This window comes from Pelophylax lessonae (genome assembly GCF_965119305.1).
Source record: "Pelophylax lessonae genome assembly, chromosome: 9".
NCBI lineage: Eukaryota > Metazoa > Chordata > Amphibia > Anura > Ranidae > Pelophylax > Pelophylax lessonae.
The window spans coordinates 97,951,471-97,966,502 of NC_138776.1; the positions used below are offsets into that span (position 1 = coordinate 97,951,471).

The 15,032-nt window shown below is 42.7% G+C and overlaps 1 protein-coding gene across 1 annotated transcript; it reads right to left on the reverse strand.

Moving 5' to 3' along the window:
* Window positions 1-1,091: 1,091 nt before the first annotated feature.
* Window positions 1,092-2,809, reverse strand: LOC309564641 (uncharacterized protein C10orf95 homolog). Its single transcript, XM_082269303.1, has one exon. The coding sequence runs from the start codon at window positions 2,755-2,757 to the stop codon at window positions 2,104-2,106; it is 654 nt and encodes a 217-aa protein (XP_082125429.1). The 5' UTR covers window positions 2,758-2,809; the 3' UTR covers window positions 1,092-2,103.
* Between the last annotated feature and the right edge of the window lie 12,223 nt (window positions 2,810-15,032).

The following is a 15,032-nucleotide window of genomic DNA, read 5'->3' on the forward strand; positions in this document are numbered from 1 at the left end:
CATGTGATTCCCTTCATATTACAGCACTGAGCCAATACCCATGCACCAAAGCTGTCACATGGGGGAGTTTAAAGCCCTGCTTAAAGTGGAAGTCCAGGCAAAAACTAACTAACTCTAAACCTGCTCTTTGCCACATTCTAAACCTAATCTAGCTAATCCTGTTAAGCAAAAATCGATGTATTTTCCCAATCATGCAGCCGATCCACTCCGGTTTCCAGCGGCGAAAGCTGTGTACAGGTGAGGACCGACAACGGCTGTGAAAATAGCTGGGAAGTGATGCCACCCATATACTTTCTATGGGGCTTCTGTAGTTGGATGCCTCTCCTGCACCCGCCTCCACGCTGAAGCCGCCGCTGACAGCTGATGCTGGGACTGGACCAGATTGGCTGCAGAATAGGTAAGTACAGCGATTTTTTCTTTACAGGGTTAGAAAGATTAGGTTTAGAATGTGGCAGAGAGCACGTATAGCGTTAGTTAGGTTTTGCCTAAACATCCACTTTAAGTTATGACTTGAAGGACACATAGGGGTTGATTTACTAAAGCTAGAGTGCAAATTTGGTGCAGCTATGCATGGTAGCCAATCATCTTGTTCAATTAAAGCGGACCTTTACTGCATCTGAGCACCTCAAAACAAAAACGCTGTTTCGATAATTTTTATTATTATTATTATTCAAAGCAAACCCTCCATTTATCCATGTCTCTGTGCTTTATTTTGTTGAGAAATCACTTTGAAAAACAACCCATTAGCATTTTTGGCCATGGCCATCTTGCATAAGGGAACATGATTAATGTAGCATTTGCTTCCTGGAATCAATCTACCTTTAGCTCAAACACACAGGCAGGGGAGTGTGCTTATCTAAGAAAACCCCTCCTACTATCCTTCTCTTCCTGAAGACTTCTGAGATTATGACATCTTTTGCCTAGGCAAGAAACCAGGAAGTAACTGAAGAAACGTAAAAAAAAAAAGTTTAAAATACGTAAATATGATATACTTTCCTACCTATTTACTAATGCTAGCAGCATGATTAAAAATAATCAATGTTGATTGGCAGAGTGACGTTCCACTTTGACAAAAAAAAAACCCTGAAAGCTGATTGGCTACCATGCACTGCTGCACCAGATTTTGCACTCTCCAGTTTTAGTAAATCAACCCCATATTGTACACAGAGCAGCTTCTCATTTGGGGTGCCTACATCAGTAGGTAGTAACACACTGCACGTTAGTGAAACATGTTTATTTAATAAATATTAAAGTGGATCTCAAGTCAGTGCTTTTCTTTTTTCTAGTTTTGGATAAAGGGGGTGAGGGTCAGAACCAACGTTTATGTCCTGCTACCCGTGTCCCCGTTGGAGGAGACTTTCCCTCAAGTATTGTTAGGTAAATGGGAAAGGTAATGAAACACAGAGAGGGGAAGCAGTAGAGCTTCTGTCATGATTTATTGCTGTCATTGTCTCTTCACACGGGAGATACCCTCAACTTCCCTGTGGTCACTGAAAGCAAAAGTGGGGAATCTCCATAAACAGGACCCAAACATCATTAGAAACAGTTTTTACAATACTGAATCCAAAACAATATAAACTTTGGAGCCACATATTTAAACTCTACTGGATACTACAAGTTCTGCCTGTGCAAAAAGGAAAGCTGCCATATGAAAATCTAGCGAATGGATCTCATTGCTAAGGCTTTAGATATGAATTAGGAAAATAAATGGGCATGATCACTCCAACTTTTGGCCAATAGGGAATTGCCTGGTATAAAAATCTGATATGCATATTTATAGGTCAAGTCCTGCCTGTCCTTAAAGCTCCCAAGAGGGTGCCTACAATGTTAAGCCAATCCCAACCAAAAGGGGATTAAACCAGCATCCCTTCACCTTCTTGCAATAACTGTTTAGGCCTGGAATGACACAAACTGCCAATGAATAAGGTTAAACAAAAAAAAATAATAAATCATACTCATCATGGTATACAGTACAAAACACATCAAAGCAATACAATTGGCAGCTGGTATATACTGGTTATTGATCACTGACCATGTGGGACATGAAATTAAACTCTGGTGTCAATGTCTTAATGTCTTGTTGTAATATTAAAATTAGTTATTTTAACGTCTGGGTTTTCTTCTTCTTCTCTTGCTAGGTTTGTCTTCACTCATTTCCTCCTCTGAGTCTGTTGGAGTGGGCTGTTGTCTTATAACTTTCTTTTCAATGGTATACTCCTGTTCTCCAACCTTGGGATCCCCTTTAACAAGATATTCACCATTCTGGTAAGTTATAGACACAAATGTCCTGGGATAGGTCCCGTAAACTCTACGAAGGTCCTCCTTGACAAACTCGGGAAGTTCACGTCTTATACCAAAAACTCGGTCAAGCCGGCCCCATTGAAGCTCCCCTTTCATGGTGAAGCCCTCTGGCCAGGTGTTGAGGGCTGGTTTAGGGTGGACCTGAGAGTGATTGTAATTCATCCAGGGATTGTATGGCGGAACTGCATTGAAAGAGCCATAAGGCCAGCTTGGCATGGAATATAGGGGATTTGCACCATAAAAATGATGGTATTCAACATGTCCATTCTGAGAATAGTATGGATCTCCTGACAGCATGGCATAGGGTCGACTACTGAAGTTATGCATTTGTATAGGTGGCAACATCGGACCGTTGTGCATGTTTGCATATTGTCCAGAAGCATAAGGCACTGGTGTATTTGGCTGGAGGAACATTATGGTATAGTACTCCTGAGGCCTGAAACCATAATTGTGCATATTCTGGTCAGATGACTTCTTACAGGTTACTCATCCTGGATCCAGAGGTGTCCATCTATCTTACAGAGAAAAACAAACAGTTATCTGATAAAGGAGAAACATAACAAAATGCCAATATGCAATGATGAACGGGTGTGTAAACCCTAACTAAGAACATTTCTTATACAGTTACTTTTGGTCTGTTAAATATACTATTAAATGCATTTTGTTGTATTGCTGTATAAGTGCAAATAAGTACCTGTTGATTCTTCCAAAAAATGTGTCAGCTGATTTCCAGCTATCTTTGAGGACTACAGAACTTTCCCCTCTGCTTGAGATGGGGAGAGAAGGAGAAGTGTTCTATAATCCTGTCCTAGTGTGGCAACATTGCTTCCCTTTAATATGGTATGGTTAGTGAAAGGACAGGTAAGCAGCAACATTTTTTTCCCCCTAAATTTAGCATAGGTTCACACTAGTGCTGCTGCATAATCGTGTTTTTGTAACACATTTTTTGATTGGTTTTCCATACTTTATGTATTTTTTGTAGAAGGAGAAGGCTGGTTGTTATGCACATAACCCTGCCAAAAACACATAAAAAAATGCACATACATGAGTTTTTCATACGGTTCCATTGAGGTCTATGAGGCTAAAATGCACTATGCTGCACCAGAAGAAGCACCTGCACCTTTTCAAAAATAGCACTGCAACAAGTAGCATTGATGTGAACACATTGTTGTGCATTGCAGTGTAAAGGCAGATGCAGGAGAAATCCCACTAGTGTGAATGGGCCTTAGATACTTTTTATAACTGAACATTACAACCACATGTAACACGTAATACACACTACAATTTCACCTAAACCTTTTTGATTTGAATTGGTTGAGCTAAGATGAGTTAAGTGGGGTACACACTATAAGAAAATCGTCTGAAAATTTCCGTCCGCGGAAAGATCGTATGATTTTCGGCTAGTGTGTACACAACTTTCAGCAACCGATTCCGACATTTTCAATGAAAAAAAACTGAGGGACAAACTGCAAAATTTTCATCGTCCGTCCCCGGCACGTCCAATTTTCATTTAATGTGTATGCAATACGTCCGCGAAAAATCGGATACGTAAGACCGCTCATCATGATCACCTCGGGCTCGGGGTCACACGTATATGTACTTACATCACACTCTATGATCAAACGTCCCAAGAAAATGAAGAAATCGGATGAGAAATTTTGTGTAACATTATGCACTGTCAACTAAAAACGGTTATGACCGCTGAGCAAGAGCTAGAAAAATCTAACGATATTTTGTCCGATTTTCGTCAAGTGTGTACAAGCCTTTAAAACCTCTGTCAGGTTTTCACTGATGTACTTGTCTTATCTGGATAGATTTTGGTGACAGTGGTTACAGAGTTGCAGGGGAAGTCTCAGAGATGCATACCGCAATAAAAACGCAAATAAAAATGGCCATTGGAACAATAAGTAAGGGGAAATCTTTCCAAGGGAGACTGCAATATAAATATAAAAGTTTAGCTAGATTTACACCCTTGCACACGGGGCTGTCTAGGTGCAGTTTATCCCTCCTGGCAGTTTAGTGTGCCCAGAAGGGTACAGCGTCCAGCCACACTGCATGCAGCTTGGTAAAGTCTATGTCCTTGAAGTTTGAACGCACAGGGTCTAAACATGGGTACCACTCAGTACAGTGTTCAGCCCAGTCAAGCCACAGCCTACCATAGACTGACACGCTGAAGGCAGCGGGATGGATGCTACACCTGATCTTCCCAGGCGCACTAACCCACCACAAAGAACTCACAGCGACTAGACTGCCCCATGTGTGCTATACTTACCTCCTCTGTGCAGGTGGTTTTGCACAGGGAAGCCTGGTTCCTCCTCTTCTCTGGTCCTTCTTCGCTGCTTCTAGCACCTCCCTCCTGGCAAGTGCCCCCACAGCAAGCAGCTTGCTATGGGGGCCCCCGAGTCGAGCTGCAGCTCCGTGTGTCCATTCAGACTCTCGCCCCGCCCCCTCTCTCTCCTGATTGGCTAACTGACTTTGATTGACAGTTGCAAGAGCCAATGGTGCCGCGGCTGTGTCCCAGCCAATTACTAGGGAGAGTCTCGGATGGCCGAGGGACTCCTGGACAGCGCTGGATAGAGAGGGAGCTCAGGTAAGTTTTAGGGGGTGCTGGGGAGGCTGCTGCACACAGAAGGTTTTTTATCCTAATGCATAGAAAGCAATAAGATAAAAAATCTCTGACTTTACAACTCCTTTAAAGGGGAACTAAAATTATCTGTTGCAGTCAAAAGTTTTATTTTTGGCAGAAGAGACAAAAATTTTTTAATTAACACAGATCTCTGCGCATGGCGTGAACAATCTTGAAATCTGTCCTAACTTGCCACAAAACCTTTTAAAATCACAGTCGGCATCCCCGAGAGGCATTAGGATCCACTATCTCCCTAAAATAAATAACGTGCCCCCGCTATACATCCTACATATAGGGGTCTATTTATAATTATTTTCAGCCAAGATTAACATTTTTCCAACTGGATTCAATTGGGAAATCTGTGAATCCTGGAAGAAATCATTGATACAGTGCCTTGAAAAAATATTCATACCCCTTGAAATTTTCCACATTTTGTCAGGTTACAACCAAAAACGTAAATGTATTTTATTGAGATTTTATGAGATAGACCAACACAAAGTGGCACATAATTGTGAAGTAGAAGGAAAATGATAAATGGTTTTCAAATGTTTTTACAAATAAATATGTGAAAAGTGTGGCATGCATTTGTATTTAGCCTCCCTGAGTCAATACTTTGTAGAACCATCTTTCACTGCAATAACAGCTGCAAGTCTTTGTGGAGCAGTCTCACTTACCTGTTCCCAAAGGCGCCTTAGGATTTAAAAATATCGCCGCGCGGCGCAACACGTCACCGCGCATGCGCCTCCGCTGCTCGGGAAAGCCCGTACATGTTCGGCTATTTCCGGAAATAGCCGAATGTTTACGGGCTTTCCCGAGCGGCGGCGGCACATGCGTAGTGTGCATGTCAGGCCGGCCGCCGCGGCCGCAGACTTTTTTTTTTATCGGATAATAGCTGAAGAAGAGAAGAGGTGGCCGGGGGCCACCCCTCTCAAAGTGCCCCCTGGGTCCCATGGTCCCACCGGGACCCATGGTAGGGCCGGCCCTGTCTCTACTAGCTTTGCACATCTAGAAAGTAAATTGTTTGCCTATTCTTCTTTGCAAAATAGCTCAAGCTCTGTAGCATTGGATGGAGAGCCTCTGTAAACAGCAATTTTCAAGCTGCCACAGATTCGCAATTGGATTTGGGTCTGGATTTGACTGGGCCATTCTAACACATGAATATGCTTTGATCTATTCTAAACCATTCCATTGTAGCTCTGGCTGTATGTTTAGGGTTGTTGTCCTGCTGGAAGGTGAACCTCCGTCCCAGTCTCAAGTCTTTTTCAGACTCTAAAAGGTTTTATTCTAAGATTTCCCTGGATTTGGCTCCATCCATCTTCCCTTCAACTCTGACCAGCTTCCCTATCCCTGATGAAGAAAAGCATCCTCACAGCATGATGCTGCCACCACCATGTTTCATGGTGGGGATGGGGTGTTCATGGTGATGTGCAGTGTTAGTTTTCTGCCACACATAGCGTATTGCTTTTAGGCCAAAAAGTTAAATTTTGGTCGCATCTGACCAGAGCAGGTTCTTCCACGTTTGCTGTGTCCCCCACATGGCTTCTCACAAACCGCAAAAATAACGTTTTATGGCTTTCTTTCAACAATGGCTTTGTTCTTGCCACTCTTCCATAAAGACCAGATTTGTGGAGTGCAGGACTAATAGTTGTCCTGTGGACATATTCTCCCACCTGAGCTGTGGATCTCTGCAGCTCCTCCAGAGTTACAATGGGCCTCTAGGCTGCTTCTCTGATTAATGCTCTCCTTGCCCGGCCATGTTTTGGTAGGTTTGCAGTTGTGCTATATTCTTTCCATTTTCAGATGATGGATTGAACAGTGCTCCGTGAGATGTTCAAAGCTTGGGATATTTTTATATAACCTAACCCTGCTTTAAACTTCTCCACAAATTCATTCCTGACTTGTCTGGTCTGTTCCTTGGCCTTCATGATGCTGTTTTTTTCACTAAGGTTCTCTAACAAACCTCTTAGGGCTTCACAGAACAGCTGTATTTATATAAGATTAAATTAAATGCACGCCACACTTTTCAGATGTTTATTTGTAAACAAATTTAAAAAAACATTTATAATTTTCCTTCCATTTCCCAATTGTGTGCCACTTTTTGTTCCAATAAAATAAATTTATGTTTTTGGTTGTAACATGAAGAAAATGTAAATGGGGTATGAATACTTTATCAAGGCACAGTAAATAGAGCCCATAGTGTTTTTAAATACGTCATCCCTGGTACAGATGGCTACCTATTAAATCAGACCTTTGATGAAATTAGAAGGTCCCCTTAGATGGCAGCCAGACACCATTTATATTAAAAGATACCTAAATAACATTAGCAAAAAAAGAAAAAAAAGTACAAAAAAAAAAGAAAAAAAGTAAAAAAAAAAAGAAAAGAGCAAAATGTCAAAAATGTAAAATCTTTACCTTGAAACCCAGATTTCGACACTTTCCTGCGGAGCGGGTGACATCCCTGCATGTCTCAGCTACAGCTTGGGAGAGCTGGCTGCTCAAAATTCTGCGAGAATGACCTCCTGTACTCTCAGCATGTGGCGGGGATGTCACCTACGCCTCCAAGAAACAGCATAAATCGGGTTCTAAGGGATTTTTTCCTTCGAGGATTTTAATTTATGCTGCATTTTTCTGCCAGAACTTGAAGAGAAAAAATATCTCTAATGTTGCCTCTTGCCGACCGCCCCACGCAGATTTACTGCGGCAGGGCGGCTCGGCTGCGCATAATCACATAGATCTACATTATTATGTGCACAGGGACTAGCGCCGCCGGAGCCGCGCACCCTCTGTGATTAGACACAGCAGAAGCCAGACCGTGGGAGGAGTGGGTGGGATCGCCACCGGCCTCCCACGATTTTCATGGAAACTGACAGGAGAGCCACCTACCTATGTAAACAAGGCAGGCGGCTCTCCTGTCAGACAGGCAAAATGAGATTGTGTGTCTCAGCTAAGCTGAAACACTGATCTCTGTGTGCTTGTCACAGAGCCCTCCCCACCCCCCACAGTTAGTAAGCACCTAACCCCTTGATCACTCCCAGTATTAACCCCTTCCCTGCCAGTGTCATTTATACAGTAACAGTGCATATTATTTCGCACTGATTACGGTATTAGTATCACTGGTCCTCAAAAAAAGCGTCACTTAGTATCAGATTTGTTCGCTGCAATGTCGCAGTCCCGCTAAAAATCGCTGATCGCCGCCATTACTAATAAAAACAACAAAAAAAATAAAAAGTCCACAAATCTATCCCATAGTTTTTAAACGCTATAACTTTTGCGCAAACCAATTGATAAAAGCTTAATGGGATTTTTTTTTTTTTTACCAAAAATATGTAGCAGAATACAAATTGGCCTAAACTGATAAAAAAATTAGATTTTTTAAATTTTTTGGGGGAATGTTATATAGCAGAAAGTAAAAATTATTTATTTATTTATTTTATTTTTTTCAAAATTGTCGCTCTTTTTTTTGTTTACAGCGCAAAATCTAAAAACCACAGAGGTGATCAAATACCACCAAAAGAAAGCTCTATTTGTGGGTAAATTGATTGTATTTGGGTATATCGTTGCACGACCGCGCAATTGTCTGTTAAAGCAACACAGTGCCGAATCGCAAAAAATGGCCTGATCATTAAGGGATTAAAACCTTCCGGGGGTGAGGTGGTTTACAGCGTTTATGCGTGAGTATAAAATCCTTCTATTGGCTAGAATATTCATTTATAGCCACTAAAATAGGTTTACGCGTACCTAGATATGTGTCTGTGCGCAAATTATGTTTATGCTCTCCTCTACAAATGCACTTTTGGGACTTTTTTTTTGTTTTATGCCCCTGAACACTGAAAACAATTATACGCATAAACACCTGCATGTGCATAGCCACATTAAATAAAATGCAGCTGCGTTCATCGCAAAAAAAAAAAAAAACGATACAGCAGCATTTGTTTTTTGCCTGTGTGCGAGGCCTAATGGTTTTTGCCAATATACTTTATTTTATACGGGTGGTGCAGGACTGATGTCTAGATGACAGCCTTGCACTATTTGTTATAATAACCTCTCTTTGATCAGTGCCTGCTCTACCTGGAATTGTTTCACCTACAGAAAAAAAATCACTACAATACACATACAACGTACAATAGCAGTAGACAGCATAGGAATGACTATCTCTGCAATTACCAGGTAAGTTAAGCAATGTGGATCATGTTATGGCATTGTAATGTAAGATCTTACCTGTATTTACAGCTCCTCTGTATCCTGAGATATGGTCAGGACCATCTCATTGCTCTGTCGTGTGAAGCTGCAATATAATAATCATTACTTGGAATAATAAATCCCCTGCAGCACTGACTGCTCCAATGACCCAGGAAATGTCCTGTACTATACTAATAGTCCCATTCAGTTTGGGAGACTCCGCCCCCTGCTGACAGCAATCTGTAACCATGAGCACAAACACAATCAGCTACTCCCCACAGCTAAAGACACTGCTCAGGCCCAGCAACCTTCCTTCCACTCTTCTTATATACTGTATAAAAAGGATGGTGTGTGGGAGATTTCCAGCAACAACTTCTACCACTGTACAATTATCTGTCAGCATACAATTACTGTACACTTTCCTTCATAGCAGCCAATCTTTAGACATATAGATGTCTTCAACACTCTGCATGAATCAAATATTGATTACTGTTTACTACTAGTATTTTCACTGCTTTCGATCAATTTATGTAATCGAATTAAAGATGAAAGTGATCTGGTGGGTTGGAAACTCCGAATGAATTTCAAGCCACCTGTAAACTATATGCAGTAATCAGACAAATAAAAAATTATCGCTTTTTATTTTTATGTAATCTTGAGACAAACTTTGACAAAAGCGTTAACTCTTCCATATTCATAAAACTACAAAAAAAGGCAACAAATACATATTAAATATACTTTAACCCTTTTGCTGCAAGGGATGTTTTTGCATTTTTGCACATATGTTTAAAAAATAATTTTAGGCCTGAAGATTACATAAAATACCTAAACATTTTCTATAACTGTATATATACAGTATATTTTCTGAAAGCAGACACCCTAGAGAATAAAGTAGTTTATGAAATGCAAAATTTCTGTAAAAGATACACAATCTATAAATGCAATATATTCCAATTTTAGCAAACTCTATAAGATTAGGTTGTGCTGTGTAAAAAGATACCCACGTGGTCCTCCATCCAGCAAAAGCAGCTCGGCGGTCTCCTGGCTATATAGGCTGGGGACAGTGTGCCCGCGCTGGCGGGAAAAATGACATCACAGGAGGCGGGGCGCAGTGGCGGGCGCAGTGCGCAGGCGGGACTTGTCGGAGGGAGTCCTGTCCGACAGTGACCCTGCGAACTCGGGGATTTCCGGAGCTGACGGCCGCGCATGCGCAGTTCTGACCATGCCGCCGCAGGGTGGATGGCAACACTGATACCCATGTCAAGCCTTATTGAATTGCATAATATTGTATTTCAATATTGAAAAATTGCTTGCACCTGTGAAACAGCGACAAACTTTATATATATATATATATATATATAGATATATATATATATATATCTATATATATATATATATATATAGCCTCCATGCAAACTGGCTTAAAAATCACTGCTTCTACAGGAGTTATGCGTTTTACCTGTAGAAGCAGCTCAATGTTATCCTGTGTTCATGCACCATAGGACTATTACAGGCATATTTTAAGCTTAACATTTAGAAGGAGAAAAAACTAGGGATGCACCGAAATTTCGGCCACCGAAATTATCGGCCGAAAATGAGCCTCTCTCATTTCGGCCGATAATGGGTTAACAGTGCCGAAAATAAAAATGGCCGCCGTGGGGAAGGAGGAGGGCGCAGCGCAGCGCAGGGCAGGTTTCAAAAGTCCCGCCTCTGGCCGGCCGTCCGCCTCTTAATAATGTCCCTACTACTCTGTGCATTATGAATGGACATACTAGGCGGGGGGCGGGGCGAGCGGCCGCTATAGAGAGAACTATTGTGATCCTTCACTGTCAGCTCCTCACGTCTATGTATGAATGAGAACTGAACTGAGCTGACACCGGGCGGGGGGGCGGGCGGAGCGGCCGCTATTAGCTGTGACTATGTGAGAGCTTCACTTCCCTGACAGGCACGTATCTCCGCTGACAAGGAAGAGAAGCTCTCACATAGTCACAGCTAATAGCGGCCGCTCCGCCCGCCCCCCCGCCCGGTGTCAGCTCAGTTCAGTTCTCATTCATACATAGACGTGAGGAGCTGACAGTGAAGGATCACAATAGTTCTCTCTATAGCGGCCGCTCGCCCCGCCCCCCGCCTAGTATGTCCATTCATAATGCACAGAGTAGTAGGGACATCATTGAGAGGCGGTGCCGCCGGCCAGAGGCGGGACTTTTGAATGCAGGAGAGGACACCCGAGGAGGAGGACGCTGAGGCAGTGGGGGAGGGGGGAGGGGAGCTGAGGCAGCTTACCAATGCTATTAGTATTATGAGGCATGAGGGGTTAATGTATTGTCACTGCTGGTCACTCATCTATTAGTGACTGACCAGTGGCAGTTAATTAACCCCTTTTGTGCTGCATTAGTGCAACCAGTGTCAGTGTTAATTAACACTGGTTGCACTAATGCAGCACAAAGGGGTTAATTACCTGCCACTGGTCAGTCACTAATAGATGAGTGACCAGCAGTGACAATACATTAACCCCTCATGCCTCATAATACAAATACCATTGGTAATTAAATTAACCTCTTGCCAACCCATCACAGTACATATACTGTGACAGGGTGGCAGCGACAGGTTTAGGTGTACGTCGCTGCCTGTTTTTGGTTTATGTCCCTGTTCTATCCATTTCAAATTTTTTTGGGGGAAAAAGTCATTTTCGGTTTCGGTTTCGGTTTTCGGCCAAGGGCATCCTGCATTTTCGGTTTCGGTTTCGGCCCAAAATTTTCATTTCGGTGCATCCCTAGAAAAAACCCTTCTGTTTGCATTTCTGCTTGGAGCTAACTGGCAGAAGAAACGAAAAACTCTCCTAAACTTGTCCAAACTCTGTACACAAAATGCTCTTTATGAGCTTTTTTTCTTCCAGGAGAACTGACGTTTATTTTAGGCCCAGTGTTCATGGAGCCATAGGCCCTTTTCACACGGGCGATCCGATCCGCCTGTCAGTTTTTCAGGCGGACCTGATCGAATACTCCATGCATCCCTATGGGGCAGCGGGTGTCTGCGGAGACATCTCCGATTTGATTGAAACTGATCAATTACCAAAAAGTATGCCCCAGCTGGATACCTATTGTGGCATTGGTCATAATGCCTGGAGAGGTTATGCTTTGGAAAGCCCTTGCGGATATTATTAATATGTTCGTTCATTCTGGTCCAAAAGGCTCTGATGGTTCGGCCCACGTAATGTAGTCCACATGGACAAGTTACCAGATAAATTACATTTTTTGTAGAGCAGGTGGCAAAGCACTCAATAATGAATGAGGTGCGGGTGAAGTTGGGTATATTTTCTATCTTTAGAAGCCAAAATATTGCCCTTGGTCTTCTGTTCCACCCCCCCCCCCTTCTTTTTTTCCCCATAGACATGTCATATAGGTAAATACACTATAAATATAAAGAGATTATTAATCCACTTCAGCATTGATCTAAATTTGGTTACTGCAGATGTAATGTCACCAACCAAAAGAGTTGCATAAAAAAGCACTGAAATATCAAATATATAAAATGCTTAAATGTAGTGTTTTTTTCTGGTCTAGAAATTATTTTTTATCCAAATTGCAATGTGCCTTTGAACTTAGTAGAACATGTGTCTACTCCATGAGAGTCGATTCCTGGGCACAACCCCCTCCCTCTTTGCACATCAAAAATTCTCTCCCCTTCTGTGAGTGTATATGACTCTCTGTGATGGCCCAGCTCCTTAGACCCTCCCCTCACCTCCCTAGTGAACCTTTTATGTAGCAGCTGGGGGCAGAGCAAAAGGCAAAGGGAATTACTTTGGAGTATCAGTAGAGTAAAAGCTCTGAGTTTGCTGAAGCTGTTGACATCATATCCAAGCTTGCAGAGTGCAGCAGCAGTCTCAGAGTTGGTTCTCTACACATGGGAGGCTTTTATTGGTATAAAACATGCATAACAGATGGGGAGGGGCACCAATTACATGTGAGAACTACAATGGGGTTTCCTGGTGATTAGCTGTGGAGGGAGCCACATTAATAGCAATGGGAGGCTGCTGGCTCCTGCAGTTAATTACAGCCACTTGCTCATGCAGCAATCACGTGGGAGTGTGCATCCAAGGCCTCACATGTGATCGCTGCATGAGTGACTACATGGCAATTAGCTGCTGGAGTTGGCAGTCTTCCATTGCTTTCAATGGGGCTGCCTTCCACAGCTAATCACCAGAAAGATAGAAGCTGGTTGGTTGAAAGATAGATGGAGTTCCAGATTCTTTCGGCTAAAGTTTTAATAAATTCCCTCAGAGTGGAACTTTACCCATAACAACTTGATAATGTTCTTTAGCAAGAAACATAATAAAAAATAATGTTCTTTAGCAAGAAACATACATTCCACATGAATAATTATGCTGCCAAAATTAGTGTGTGCTTTACATTGTCTCCAGCATTGTTCCTGTATCTTTTTGCCAGAGGCTGCCAATTTGCTTAAGCCCAGAGCCCAACAGGCCACTTTCAACACCGGCCTGCTTTTCCAGCTTGCAGCTGGATTGTCACATTGCCTAGTCGGATAGAAGGACGTCCTCCAGGTAGTGTGCCCTCAGTGTCTGAGGCGCTCCCTCAACTTCTACTCATAGGCCTGTTGCCAGACTTTTGTAACCCTCCTCTTCATGAGGCTTAACTAGACTGAGGAGCCCTGCGATTTGGGACTGGGTGGCCTGCCCTTGCCTCATGCTCCTGTTGTTCCCTCTGCCACAACTACCGTGGTCGGTACTGGGCTGCCTTCCTCACCAAAGTCAGCACTACCCGATAGCTTACCTGTAACCTCCATCTTGGACTTGCCAGTTCCTGTGCCATCGGTCTTACCTGCCTTGAGGCATGACATTGAAAGGAAAGTCAGGATGGCCTTACTAAAACACAAGTCCACTTTAATAATCTTAACGGACATAAGACCATACATGTAAGGGAACTGAACCATATTGAAAAAGCATAGTATACAGGTCAGGAATATTCAGAACACCTGGGAATGCCCTGCCCTCCAAAAAATAACAGGTGTGTGAATAAAATGTGCAAACATTATCAAAGCAGACAACCAGCTCATCATATAATTCCATACAAACCTGCAATACATCAGGGATCGCAGTCATAAAAAAGTGTGAGGTCCCATTCAAAATGTAACCCCTTGGAAATATATGTCCGTCGTTGGAAGATCCAATAGACCTTTTTTTTTGCACAAAAGTGTAAAGGTATCACCACCTCTTCTAGGGCGGACCTCCGTTTCAATACCGTGAATCTGTAACGCGTGATTGCCCCCATGATGCTCAATAAAATGATGAGTTGGTGGTCCTGCCCACATATTGATTGAGTGGTATTACAGATAAGAAATCTTTTGATACTACTGTATTGTAATGTTCTGGTACCTTTGGGTACCCTAATTACTCTTTCATAAGTGTATGCGCCCCACCATTCTCTTTTGGTAAGGTGCGCATACACCTTTAAGACTGATGCTGTCATCACTGAGCGCCGGACTGGATGGCTATTTAGATCGCCGGCTCTCACTCACATGTGTTCGTTCAAACTGCTTTGTGCCTTGATGCTAACCTGTCTTGAAGCTCACATGCTTGCAAGCATACTTCGCTGTCGGAACCACGCTGCACTGATCCCTGTATCCCGCTACCGGATCATCCGCTCTTGCCGAACCTCTCCTCTGCTACATTGCTATTAGTGATAAGGGGAAACCTCTATAACCTTTATACTAAAGCTTACACTATCTAGCTCTTCATACTAAGGACTATTACTACATCTGCATTATCTAAGATTGCTAGCTCTTGAGCCTACTTGCACTGGGTTGATCTCTCTTGTATGTCCACCTGCTACTCTGTCATCTACTACCATACATGATTGCTAAACCTATCTGCATCCCATCTGCTGCTATCTTACTTTCAAGAACATTT